This window comes from Balaenoptera borealis (assembly GCF_965194805.1).
Source record: "Balaenoptera borealis genome assembly, chromosome: 19".
Taxonomy (NCBI): domain Eukaryota; kingdom Metazoa; phylum Chordata; class Mammalia; order Artiodactyla; family Balaenopteridae; genus Balaenoptera; species Balaenoptera borealis.
This window is the reverse complement of record NC_138878.1, coordinates 57,457,471-57,470,242: the sequence shown is the minus strand read 5'-3', so window position 1 is coordinate 57,470,242 and position 12,772 is coordinate 57,457,471. Positions and strand designations below refer to the sequence as shown.

Sequence of the window (12,772 nt, the reverse complement as noted above, 5' to 3'; positions counted from 1 at the left end):
CCTGTGGCCAGGGCCTGAGACTGTCCACCTCTCCACAGGCCAGGACCTCAACAGCGCCCTGGGTGACCTCGTCCTGTACAACTTCTCTGCCAACACCTGGGAGCGCTGGGACCTGAGTCCTGCCCCGGTATGGACCCCACCTCTGCCCTGCCTGGAGGTGCCTGTCTACTCTGTCAGACCCAGCCAGGGCGCCCCAGAGCGACCCCATCACCCTGCACACCCCCAGCTCCCGCAGCGTGATACATGACCACCTACACCTCCCGCTTCTGCTTTTGTGTCTTTGATTTTCTTTCTTCTTCGTTTATCTTCCTTTCTGCATCTTACCTTTCTGTGTGTCTCCTGTCTCTCTTGGTCCATCTTTCGGTTTTTGTTTCTGACTCTTGGTCGTCTGCTCTCTCTCGGTCTCTGTGTCTCCTTCTCTGTGGGTTATACCTCTTACTCTCTCTACTGGTCTCTGTCATTTCTCCCTGACTCCGCCTTCTCTTATTGTGTTTCTCTGTCACACCTCTGTTTTTATTTATTTATTTTTATTTATGGCTGTGTTGGGTCTTCGTTTCTGTGCGAGGGCTTTCTCTAATTGCGGCAAATGGGGGCCACTCTTCATCGCGGTGCGCGGGCCTCTCACTGTCGCGGCCTCTCTTGCTGCGGAGCACAGGCTCCAGACGCGCAGGCTCAGCAATTGTGGCTCACGGGGCTAGTCGCTCCGTGGCATATGGGATCTTCCCAGACCAGGGCTCGAACCCGTGTCCCCTGCATTGGCAGGCAGATTCTCAACCACTGCGCCACCAGGGAAGCCCACACCTCTGTTTTTATTCGCATGTGTCTGTCTTTCTGGGTCCGTCTCTCTTCTTTTCTCTCTTTGCATGTCTCTATCTGTCTTTATCTCTGCCCCTCTCTCACCTTCTCTTTCTCTGTATCTCTGTCTCTCCATCTTGCCCTGTCTCTGCATCTCTCTCTGTCTTTCTCTTCCTCTGTGTCACCATCTGTTTCCCTCTCCATCTCTGTCTCCTGGTCTCTTCCTCACAGGCTGCCCGTCACTCCCACGTGGCTGTGGCTTGGGCCGGCTCCCTGGTGCTGATGGGTGGTGAGTTGGCTGACGGCTCCCTCACCAGTGACGTTTGGGCCTTTAGTCCGCTGGGCGGTGGCCACTGGGAGCTTCTGGCACCAGCTGCTTCCAGTTCCTCAGGGCCGCCAGGCCTGGCAGGTCACGCAGCAGCCCTAGTGGACAGCATCTGGCTCTATGTGTCTGGTGGCCGCACCCAGCACGACCTCTTCTCCTCTGGCCTCTTCCGTTTCCGCCTCGACAGCACCAGTGGGGGCTATTGGGAGCAGGTGATTCCGGCAGGTGGGCGGCCCCCTGCCGCCACTGGCCATTCCATGGTGTTCCATACCCCGTCGCGTGCCCTGCTGGTTCACGGTGGACACCGGCCCTCCACTGCCCGGTGAGTGACCTGCCCCACAGCCCATGCCTTGCAGGGCCAGGCCCGGTCTAGCACCCTGGGCCTTTATGCTTTAACGGTCTTTGCCCACTGATAGACCCCTGCAGTCATTCAGTCACCCCGTCTGTCATTCATTCACTCATTTGTTTATTCAGTCATTTACTCCCCGACTCACACATTCTCTAGTCTGTCATTCAATCTCTTGGTCACTTGCTTCCCCACGCACTCCCACTCATCCAGTCATTTAACCAACCCCTGCTTGGTGTCTAGCCCTGGCTAGATTATGCGGGGAACCCAGAGATCAATCAAACCTGGGTCCTGCCCATGAGGAGCTTCTAGTTCTGAGGGGATATAAATCCAGTAAAGCCAGTCTCAACTATGGGTGATCACACAACTCGTAAGAGCCCAGAGGAGGGAGAGAGGCCCTTCCTGCCTCAAGCTCCTCCTCTACCCCTCCCCTACAGGTTCTCTGTGCGGGTGAACTCCACCGAGCTCTTCCACGTGGATCGGCGCGTGTGGACCACCCTGAAGGGCCGGGATGGGCTTCAGGGCCCACGGGAGCGGGCCTTTCACACAGCCAGTGTCCTGGGCAACTACATGGTGGTCTATGGTGAGGAGGCGCCCCGATCCCACCTACCTGCCTGCCTGCCAGGGGCCCAAGGCTGAGCTGAGGCTCCCTGCAGGGGTGTCCTCACCTCCCCCAGGCTTGACAGCTGTGCTCCTTTCCTCCTTTCCCAGGGGGCAACGTGCACACCCATTACCAGGAGGAAAAGTGCTATGAAGATGGCATCTTCTTCTACCACCTTGGCTGCCATCAGTGGGTGTCGGGGGCCGAGCTTGCCCCTCCAGGAACTCCTGAGGGTGAGTGGCCCCTCTCTTTCCATGAGGGGCTCCTGAGGGTCACGCTTGCTCCCACAGTGATACTGGGCTTTGGGCAGGAGCCACCCCGGTCCTTGTTGGGGTGAGCCCAATATCCTATCGGAGCTGGCCTCAGGAGGCACACCTGCACTAGAGCTAGGACCAGGGCATTGTTGCTATGGAGATGGGAGACATTTTCAGAAGCATCAGATCTAGGTTCCAATCCAGGTTTTGCCAATTATCAGCTGTCCCAGGGGACTGCCTACAAAGAAGCAACTTCTTCAAGGTCACACAGTGGGCAAGTGGCAGAACCAGGATGGCCATTCCTAGACAACCTTTTGTACAAAAACCATCATTTAATCTCTCTGCACCTCAGCTTCCCCCTCTGTAAAATGTAATAACACTTAAACCACTGGGCTGTTGTGAGAATAAATTGAGTAAAATGAAGTGAAGAAAGAAGACAGTCCAGTGGAGGGCCCAACACATTGTCCTGATAGCGCAAGGCCAGAGGGCTCACCTGGAGGGGGTGTGGAGAAGCCTTTCAAGCTCATTAGATCAGAGACTGCTTTGTGAATGGGAAGAAAGTCACAGGCCCTCTCCTCAGAAAGACACTTGTGTGCACAAACTGGGCATATCCTTTCAGGGGACTGTGGACTTCCCAGAGGCCCATCTGTTCTCCCAGCCTTCTGAACAGAAGAGTGAGGACAAAGGACAAGCATAAAAGAAGGGACAGTAACATTAAAGGGTTGGGCAAGAGGAAGGGTCCCCAAGGAGTCCTGTTTGACCATCAGGAATGGGACTTCCCTGGTGGTGCAGTGGTTAAGACTCCGTGCTCCCAATGCTGGGGGCCCGGGTTTGATCCCTGGTCAGAGAACCAGATCCCACGTGCATGCTGCAACTAGGAGTTTGCATGCCACAATTAAGGAGCCAGCGAGCCGCAGCTAAGGAGCCCGCCTGCTGCAACTGAGACCCAGTGCAACCAAATAAATAAAGAAATAAATATTAAAAAAAAAAAAAAAGGAATAAAGCCTTAGCCTAGCTTTGGAGGCCTCCAATCCAGGGCTCCAGTGCTTCTCCTGTCCCTCCTTCAGGCCCCTTCACTGGGTAGGCCGGAGTGTGAGGTTTCTGGAGGCCTCTTCCTTCTTTGTAGATTTTGATCCCCTGGGCCAAGTCCCATACACTTACAGAGCATACAGGTCAGTAAGAGTGTGAGGGAGTCACCAATCACTGACCGCTTACCCGTCAGTCAGGACTCTTGGTTGTGAGTGACAGAAACCCCACCCAGCCAGCTTAAGCAGAAAGAAGAATTTCTTGACTCACTTGAGTGAAAACTGGCTGCAGGCGGCCTGGGTCCAGGTGCTCACATAATGGCATGAGCCATTTTTCTCCCCAGTTCTCAGCTAGATTTCCTTCAGTCTGTAGCAGGTTTGCCTTTTGTAGATGGTCACCAGCAGCCCTGGGATTATATCCTACCCCTTGAAAATGCCCAGAGGGAAGACAGTGCCTTTTTCCCAAGAACTGTAGCAATTGGGTCCCCTCCCTGAACTAGTCACTGACTCTGTCTTATAGGCCTGGGCTCAAGCCCGGCTGCTGCTAGAGGCAGGGACAGCTCGACTTGAGCCTTGTGGACTGTGGGTGGGAGGGGTGGTTTTCCAGAGGAAAGTCAGCGGCTGTCACCAGAAGGGAGGCTGTTGTCAGACAACAACGGGTGAGAGCCAGGCAGCCTGCCCCACCGCTCCCCCAGGGCAAGGTTCCATGCACGGAGGAGGAGACCAAGACTCAGAGAAATTGGGTCTCCTGCCCAAGGCCACACACAGCTAGTCAGTAGTTGATCCATGATTTGAAACCAAGGAAATGGTAGATCCAGGATTTGACCCCAAAGATCATGGTCTGTCTGGAAGGTGACTTGGGCAGCAGTGTGGGAGCTCCAGGAGGTGAGAGAACTAAGACTAGAGCAGGGCCAGGCAGGCTGGGAGGGTTTCCTTGGGCAAGTGGGGTTGAGGCACAGGAGAGTCAGGGGTGGTCCTCAAGGTGGGAGCCATGAAGGGGGGATGAGGGGGGTCACATGTCCTCTGGGGGTCTGTATTCTCCTAGGCCGAGCAGCACCTCCCAGTGGTCGGTACTCACATGTGGCGGCTGTGCTTGGTGGCAGTGTCCTGTTGGTGGCAGGGGGGTACAGTGGCCGGCCCCGTGGGGACTTGATGGCCTACAAGGTGCCTCCTTTTGTGTTCCAGGCGCCTGCTCCAGATGTGAGCACTGGGGTGATAGGGAGAGGGTGGCTGGGGAGGAGGTAGCATGTTTCCCATGGTTAAGGGAGGAAGTTGGGGGGGGGGGTCCCTGGCAGAAGGAGAGGAGGTCCGTAGGGCCATGAGAGGAGGGAGGTCAGTCCCCAGGTCCAAGGGAGGAGGAATGGTGGGTGGTCCCTGGAGCTGAGGGCAGAGGGGCAGTGGTCCCTGGGGCTGGGGGAGAAGTGGATAGGGGTCCTCGAGGTTCTGAGCAGTTGGGGTTCCCTGGGCTCATCAAAGCGAGTGAGGACGTGGGAGCAGGCCCCAGGTCTGAGGCGCCCCCTCCTCCCTGCCCATCTCTCTACAGTACCACCTGGACTATTGCTCCATGTACACGGACCACAGCGTCTGCTCCCGAGACCCGGAATGCAGCTGGTGTCAGGGAGCCTGCCAGGCTGCACCGCCTCCTGGGACTCCCTCGGGGGCTGTGAGTGACTGTCCTAGTACTCTGCCCCTTAGCACGGAGACCTGGTCCGCAGTGTCTTCTTCTGCCCAGACCTGCGCTTGGGAGACTCGTTTTCACACCTAAGATCAGCATTCCTGACTACTGACCCTTGAACCTATGACCCTCTTCCCGATCCTTTTGAACTTACGTCTCTGTCCCTGGATCCCCCACCCCTGTCCTCTTGATCTTTCTCGTTCCAACCCAGCTTTCAATTCCCTTCTCCAATCCCCTGACCTTTCCGCCCCAAGCCTCCGGAATCCACAGCTTTTCCCAGGTCCCTTAAGCCCCAGTGGGTAGTGACCCCTGTCTTTCCCTTCTCTGCAGTGTCCGGCTGCCAGCTGCCTGGGCCTGGGCCGCCTCCTGGGTGACTGCCAGGCCTGCCTGGCGTTCAGCAGCACCGCCGCTCCTCCCCGGGGGCCCGGCGCCCTGGGCTGGTGCGTGCACAACGAGAGCTGCCTCCCTCGGCCTGGTGAGTGTCCAGTGGCAGTGTGGGAGGGGGCAGCATAGCACCCCACGCCAACCCCCATCTCCCGACCCTCCTGTCCTCACAGAGCAGGCCCGCTGCCGAGGGGAGCAGATCTCAGGCACCGTGGGCTGGTGGGGGCCCGTACCTGTCTTCGTTACCTCCCTGGAGGCCTGTGTCACCCAGAGCTTCCTGCCTGGCCTGCACCTGCTCACCTTCCAGCAGCCGCCCAACGCCTCCCAGCCTGACAAGGTGGGGAGCCAGGGGATGGGGCCCAGTGTGGAGTGTTGAAGGGCTTGGTCTTAGAGTTTTCATTTTTCAAATGGATCTTTATCACTCTTGCGTTCACCCCTTAAGTCTTTACGTGCAAGGGTCTGATTTTCCTTATTGACTTAAGAGAAGTTTTAACTGGTGGAATGCACATAACATAAAACTTAACATTAGTGACATTTATCACCTTCACAATACTGTGCAACTATCACCACTCTCTAGTTCAAGAACATTTTTTTTTTTTTTTTGGCCGCACCGCGCGGCCTCCAGGATCCTAGTTCCCCAACCAGGGATCAAACCCGCGCCCCTGTGGTGGAAGCGCGGAGCCCTAACCGCTGGACCACCAGGGAAGTCCCCAGAACTTTTTTTTTTTTTTCTTAAGCTGCGCCGGGTCTTAATTGCGGCCCGCGGGATCTTCGTTGAGGCGTGTTTTTTTTTGTTTGTTTTGTTTTAAATTTATTTATTTTATTTTTATTTAAAAAAATTTTTTTGGCTGCGTTGGGTCTATGTTGCTGTGCGTGGGCTTTCTCTGGTTGCGGCGAGCGGGGGCTACTCTTTGTTGCAGTGCTCGGGCTTCTCACTGCAGTGGCTTCTGTTGTTGCGGAGCACGGGCTCTAGGCGCGCAGGCTTCAGTAGTTGTGGCACACAGGCTCAGTAGTTTTGGCACGTGGGCTCAGTAGTTGTGGCTTGCAGGCTCTAGAGCACAGGCTCAGTAGTTGTGGCACACGGGCTCATTTGCTCCGCGGCATGTGGGACCTTCCAGGACCAGGGCTTGAACCCATGTCCCCTGCATTGGCAGGCGGATTCTTAACCACTGCGCCACCAGGGAAGCCCTGTTTTTTTTTTTTTTTTAATTAATTATTTATTTATTTATTTATTTATTTATTTATTTATTTATGGCTGTGTTGGGTCTTCGTTTCTGTGCGAGGGCTTCTCCAGTTGGGCAAGTGAGGGCCACTCTTCATCACGGTGCGCGGGCCTCTCATTATCGAGGCCTCTCTTGTTGCAGAGCACAGGCTCCAGACGCGCAGGCTCAGTAATTGTGACTCACGGGCCTAGTCGCTCCGCGGCATGTGGGTCCCTCCCAGACCAGGGCTCGAACCTGTGTCCCCCGCACTGGCAGGCAGACTCTCAACCACTGCGCCACCAGGGAAGCCCCAGCCCTGTTTTTTTGTTTCTTTGTTTTTTTGTTTTTAGTTGCGGGATGTGAACTCTTAGTTGCGGCATGCATGTGGGATCTAGTTCCCCGACCAGGGATTGAATCCAGGCCCCCTGCACTCGGACCATGGAGTCTTACTCACCAGACCACTGGGGATGTGCACCCCCAGAACATTTTTATAACCCCAAAAGGAAACCCCAGATCCATTAAGTAATCACTCTCCATTCCCCTCTCCCCTTGGCCCCTGGCAACCACTAACCTTTTTGTTTTTCTGTACCTGGATTTGTTAACTCTGGATAGGTCATATAAATGGAATCATATAGTACGTGGCTTTTTGTGTGTGGCTCCATTCACTCAGCATAATGTTTTCAAGGCTCATCCGTGTTGTGGCATGTGTCAGAACTGTGTTCATTTTTTTTAAAAATTTTATTTATGTATTTATTTAGCTGTGTCATGTCTTAGTTGTGGCACATGGGATCTTTAGTTGCAGCATGAGGGATCTTTAGTTGCAGCATGCAAACTCTTAGTGGCGACCTGTGGGATCTAGTTCCCTGACCAGGAGTCGAACCCAGGCCCCCTCCATTGGGAGCACAGAGTCTTAGCTACTGGACCACCAGGGAAGTCCCAGAACTTCGTTCCTTTTTATGGCTGAATAACATTCCATTGTATGGCCGTGCTATGTCCATGCATCAACTGATAACATTTGGGTTGTTTACACCTGTTGGCAAGTTTTTCCTTTTTAAAAAAATATTTTATTTATTTATTTATTTATTTATTGGCTCTGTCGGGTCTTAGTTGTGGCACGCAGAATCGTTCGTAGTGGCGTGGGGGCTCTTTGTTGCGGTGTGCAGGCTTCTCTCTAGTTGTGGCATACAGGCTCCATAGCACGTGGGCTCTATAGTTGTGGCATGAGGGCTCTCTAGTTGTGGTGCACGGGATTAGTTGCCCTGCGGCATGTGGGATCTTAGTTCCCCAGCCAGGGATTGAACCGGTGTCCCCTGCATTGCAAGGTGGATTCTTAACCACTGGACCACCAGGGAAGTCCCTCTTTTTTTTTTTTTTTTTTAATTGAGGTACAATTGACAAACAACCTTATATTAGTTTTAAGTGTACAGCATAATGAATTGATATTTGCAAATATTGCAATGAAAACCTATTTTCAGCATGAGCGGAATTGCCGGGGTAATCCTATGTTTAACTTATTGAGGAATCATCAAAGTGTTTTCCACAGTGGTTCCTTATTAATTTTAAAAATAGGTATTATAGTCACATGGTTCAAAAACCATAACAATGGGGACTTCCCTGGCATCCAGTGGTTAAGACTCTGAGCTTCCAATGCAGGGGACAAGGGTTCGACCCCTGGTCGGGGAGCTAAGATCCCACATGCCGTGCACAGTGTGGCTAAAAAAAGTAAAATAGAGTAAATGAATCCTAGATAGTTAAGAACAAAAACAACAACACAATAAAACCCCACAACAATGTAAAAATTTGTTAAGTGAAAAGTCTCTTCCATCTACCCCAGTCCTCACCCCTCAGTGTGGGAAGCTGGCCTCAGCATCCCCCTAACTCAAGACCACCCTAACTCTCCCCAGGAGATCTATTTGGATTTCTTATATATCCCGCTGTTTACAACTATTCAAATACAAGTAAATGTGACATTTAATTATTTTTCTTTCTTGCACCAAAAGTAATATATTATCTACACTATACTACCACTTCCCTTTTTTTCTTTTTTTTTTGTCTTTTTTTTGTTGTTGTTGTTTTTTCATTCTCTTTTTTTTTCTTAATGTATCCCGGCAAGCTTCCCATTAACAGAACTTAGGAAACACCCTCTTTTTTTTTTCTTTTTTAACAGCTTCATAATACTCTATTTACATTCTGATGCTGTAGTGTTACAGTTTATTTAAACAGTCTCCCATGATGAACACTTGGGTTGTTCACTCTTTTACAATTACAAGAACACATACTAGCAGTAAATCACATAGTATGTGCGTCGCTTCAAACGTTGGCATTGGATCTGGACTCCTTTTTTTTTTTAAACATATATACTGGTTCATTATATAACAAAGAATGTGATACATAGGATGAGGTCCAGAAGGGGCCTGAGCTTCTGTCCCTGGGGAGTTGGGGTGTGACACCCTCCTGGCACATGAATGTGTTTACTAACCTGGAAGTTCTCCAAACCCACTAGTTAAGGGATCTGGACTCTTAAGGGCTTAGGTGGAAAGATGGGGTGTTGAGGAAGAAGATGCTGAAAGGTCCAGGGTCTTGGAGTTTAATGAGAGGTGGAGATGAGCAGGGACTGGGACCCTGTTGTCTGCTGTCTGAGTCGGAGTCCCAACTCTTCTCCCAGAGTAACCGTGGGCGAGCTATCCCCCCTGCTTCTGGCCTCAGTCTCCCATTTAGTAAACTAGGGAAGGAGATTGGGTTGCCCGGTCTTTTCTAGCTCTGATGTGGCTGGAGAGGTGTGAGGACCGTGGGGCGATGCAGAGAGGTCCTCATGCATGCCTCCCTCCTTGGCTGGCACAGGTCTTGATTGTCCGCAGTACGACCATCACCCTGACACCTAGCTCAGAGACCGACGTGTCCTTGGTCTACCGTGGCTTCATCCACCCACTGCTGCCAGGAGGGCCTGGAGGGCCAGGGGCTGAGGACGTGGCCGTGTGGGCCCGGGCCCAGCGCCTGCACGTACTGGCCCGGATGGCCCGTGGCCCTGACACGGAAAACATGGTGAGGGTGCCTGGGACATGCAGGGGGCTGCTTATGGTAAATATGGGGGCTTGGATGTGTGGTGGGGAGGAGGAATGGGGAGAAATCAGAGGCATGGGATCTATCCTTAGTGGCGGGAGGGCCCTGGGGTTTTCAGTTGTGAACAGAACTGGGTGGGGGGGGGGTTTGAAGAAAGGGGAAGGTCTGAGTTACCAAGTCAGACTCCCCTGAGGAGGAGGTGGGTTGCTGGGAGGTTTAGGGGCGCTTGGAGGTTTTGGGGGTCTAAGAAACTCTGAGGCCCTCCTGGGAAGAGGAGGGGGTGGGTGCTAGGTGGGTTTGGGGCTCTTGGGGGTTTCAGGGGGTCAGTGTGGGTGGAAAGTTCTGAGGCCCCTGTCTGCCCCTCACCCCTACTTCAGGAGGAGGTAGGGCGCTGGGTGGCTCAGCAGGAGAAGGAGACGAGGCGCCTGCAGCGTCCAGGGTCTGCTCGCCTCTTCCCACTGCCTGGCCGGGGCCACAAGTACGCGGTAGAGATCCGGGGCCAGCTCAACGGCTCAGCGGGCCCTGGACACAGCGAGCTCACCCTGCTGTGGGACCGGACTGGCGTGCCAGGTGGCAGCGTGAGTACCAAGGTCCCCGCCTCTGACCCTACCCCAGCCCCTGGCCTCAGATGCCCTGGGCCACAAACTAACTCCCTTGACCCTGACCTCTTACTCCTTGGCTCTTGAACTCTGGGCCTCACCTTGAACCCCCCCTAGACCCCAACATCCGACCCCCAGAGTCTGACCTGATCTCATATTCTGACCCCTGCCCACGTCTCTGACTCCTCCTGCCCTGATCTTGCTGACCCTGACTTCTGCCCTCCATACTTTGACCTCTAATCTCTGGATTTTCTCAAACCCTGATCCCCTTTTGTCTGGTGATGTCCTAAATCCTGACTTTCTACAGGCCCGAGTTCTCAACCTTGTCTCCAAACACTTAAGTCTTTAGCTCTAAACTCTAATCCCTATCCCAAACCTTGACTTGGAGCATGGGCCCCTGACCCTCATATGACCCCCTCCCCCAGGAGATCTCCTTCTTCTTCCTGGAGCCCTATCGCTCGTCGGCCTGCACCTCCTACTCCTCCTGCCTGGGCTGCTTGGCAGACCAGGGCTGTGGCTGGTGCCTGGCCAGCGCGACCTGCCACCTGCGCCAGAGCGGGGCCCACTGCGGGGACCGCGGGGCCGGCGGGTCCCTGCTGGTGCTGGTGCCTGCCCTCTGCCCACTCTGTGAGGAGCATCGAGACTGCCACGCCTGCACCCAGGTGCCCACCAGGCCACAGTGGGGAGGTCTCGGCACGGAGTCAGCCAAAGCAGGCGACTGAGCAAGGGGGTGGGCCCCCCAGAGCTGGCATGGGCAGCCGAGGGGCCCTGTGGGCGGTGGTGGGGTAGACAGTTGGGGCCCTTGTCGTTTGTGAGCTGCGGAGAGGGGCTGGAGAGTCAGCTCCTGGCAGTCATGACTCTGCATATTGCAGGGGTCAGAAAACCCAACTCAGCACCTCTGCACCAGAGGGGCATTTATCCCCTTAGACACCAGAGTCCAAGAGTAGGGCTTTAGGCCTGCTAGCTCCAGAGGTTCAAACCGTGTAGTCAGCTGTTCACCTCCCTCCATTCCACGTTCTCGTTTTCCCTGGAGGTTCATTCCTTGGGAGTGGCAAGGGAGCCTCAGGGGCTCCAGACTTTTATCCCCCCACCCAGCCACTGGAGCCCCAAGGGGAAGGAGAGCACCTTTCTGTCCCCACCTCACTCTCACCCCTCAGTTCAACAGAAGTCTCAAAAGTGCCTTCATTTGCTCTAGTTGGGGCTTGTGCCAGCTCCTGGACCAATCAATGAGGCTGGGAGGAAGGAGAGTGTCCCCCTGCCGACCTCTGGACCCCAGGGATTGAATCAGCCCCACCTGGACCACATAAAGTGGTGCTACTGCCCAAAAAGGGAGTGGGTGCTGGTCAGGCAGAATCCATGGATGTCAGTGGCTGTAGCAAGGAGCTGGGCTTGGAACAGGGGTCTGTGGGCCCTGGCAGGCAAGGGAGGCAGCTGCCTGTTGAACTGGTGCTGGGAGACTGGCGCTGGGAGCCCCAGGGAGAAGGCTAAGCCGGGCTCTTCTTCCTCCGACCTCCCAGGACCCCTTCTGCGAGTGGCATCAGAGCACCAGCCGCAAGGGGGACGCAGCGTGCAGCCGGCGGGGCCGGGGTCGGGGTGCCCTGAAGAGCCTGCAAGAGTGTCCCCCGCTCTGCAGCCAGTGAGCGCAGCTGGGCCCAGGGAGGGGGTGCGTGATGGTGTGTGGGGGCCAGGCCGTGGGGTGACCGTGCCGCCGCTCCCCGCGCCAGGCGCCTGACCTGCGACGACTGCCTGGCCAACTCCAGCCAGTGCGCCTGGTGCCAGTCCACCCACGCCTGCTTCATGTTTGCCGCCTACCTGGCCCGGTACCCGCACGGGGGCTGCCGCGGCTGGGACGACAGGTGCAGTCCGGGGGGCAGGGTTCCAGGAGGGGAGGGCGGGGACCAGGGTAGCGGGGTGGCTCTGACAGCCCCACGCCCATCACCCTGCAGCGTGCACTCAGAGCCGCGGTGCCGGAGCTGTGACCGCTTCCTGACCTGCCACGAGTGTCTGCAGAGCCACGAGTGTGGCTGGTGTGGCAATGAGGACAACCCCACGCTGGGACGGTGAGGCAGGGCAGGGGCCTGGGGGGCGGGGCCGGGTGGGGGCTCTCCGCCCACCCTAATTCTAACGGCCTCTTTGTTTCTCTGCCCCTTTGCCTTTTTCTTACCGTCATCTCTGTTTTTCTCCCCCCTCTTCTCCTTCTCTCTGTTTCTCTCTCTCTTTTCTCTCTGCCATCTCTTTCCCTGTCTCTGTGACTTGTTTTCTCTCATCTTTCCTTCTGTTTTCTTTCTTGTCTGTTTCTGTTTCTCTTCTGGCTCCCTTTCACTGTATCCCTCTCTCTCTCCTGTCTTTTAAAATCTTTTTTTGTCTGGCTTCTCTGGGTTTTTCTCTGCCTCTCTTCCATTTCGCTTTCTGTCTTTCTCCGTATTCATATTTCTTTCTCTCTCTCTGATTGATCGCCCCTCTCCCTGTTACTGTTTTGCTGTCTCTGTCTCTTGTTTCTTTATCA

General features: G+C 54.7%; 1 protein-coding gene across 3 annotated transcripts in view; it reads left to right on the top strand.

The window, feature by feature from the left end:
- MEGF8 (multiple EGF like domains 8) overlaps positions 1-12,772 on the top strand; it is a 45,403-nt gene that overhangs the window by 7,395 nt on the left and 25,236 nt on the right. For 2 of the 3 annotated variants that reach the window (XM_082367504.1, XM_082367503.1), the window contains exons 5-18: positions 39-127; positions 1,027-1,442; positions 1,904-2,049; positions 2,178-2,300; positions 4,392-4,546; positions 4,890-5,009; positions 5,352-5,496; positions 5,579-5,742; positions 9,449-9,649; positions 10,045-10,245; positions 10,692-10,928; positions 11,784-11,902; positions 11,991-12,122; positions 12,213-12,326. In XM_082367504.1, the coding sequence (XP_082223630.1) occupies positions 39-127; positions 1,027-1,442; positions 1,904-2,049; positions 2,178-2,300; positions 4,392-4,546; positions 4,890-5,009; positions 5,352-5,496; positions 5,579-5,742; positions 9,449-9,649; positions 10,045-10,245; positions 10,692-10,928; positions 11,784-11,902; positions 11,991-12,122; positions 12,213-12,326 (2,362 nt within the window). Of the gene's footprint in view, positions 1-38; positions 128-1,026; positions 1,443-1,903; positions 2,050-2,177; positions 2,301-4,391; positions 4,547-4,889; positions 5,010-5,351; positions 5,497-5,578; positions 5,743-9,448; positions 9,650-10,044; positions 10,246-10,691; positions 10,929-11,783; positions 11,903-11,990; positions 12,123-12,212; positions 12,327-12,772 lie in introns of those variants that run through there. The other variant, XM_082367505.1, reaches the window with a different exon arrangement.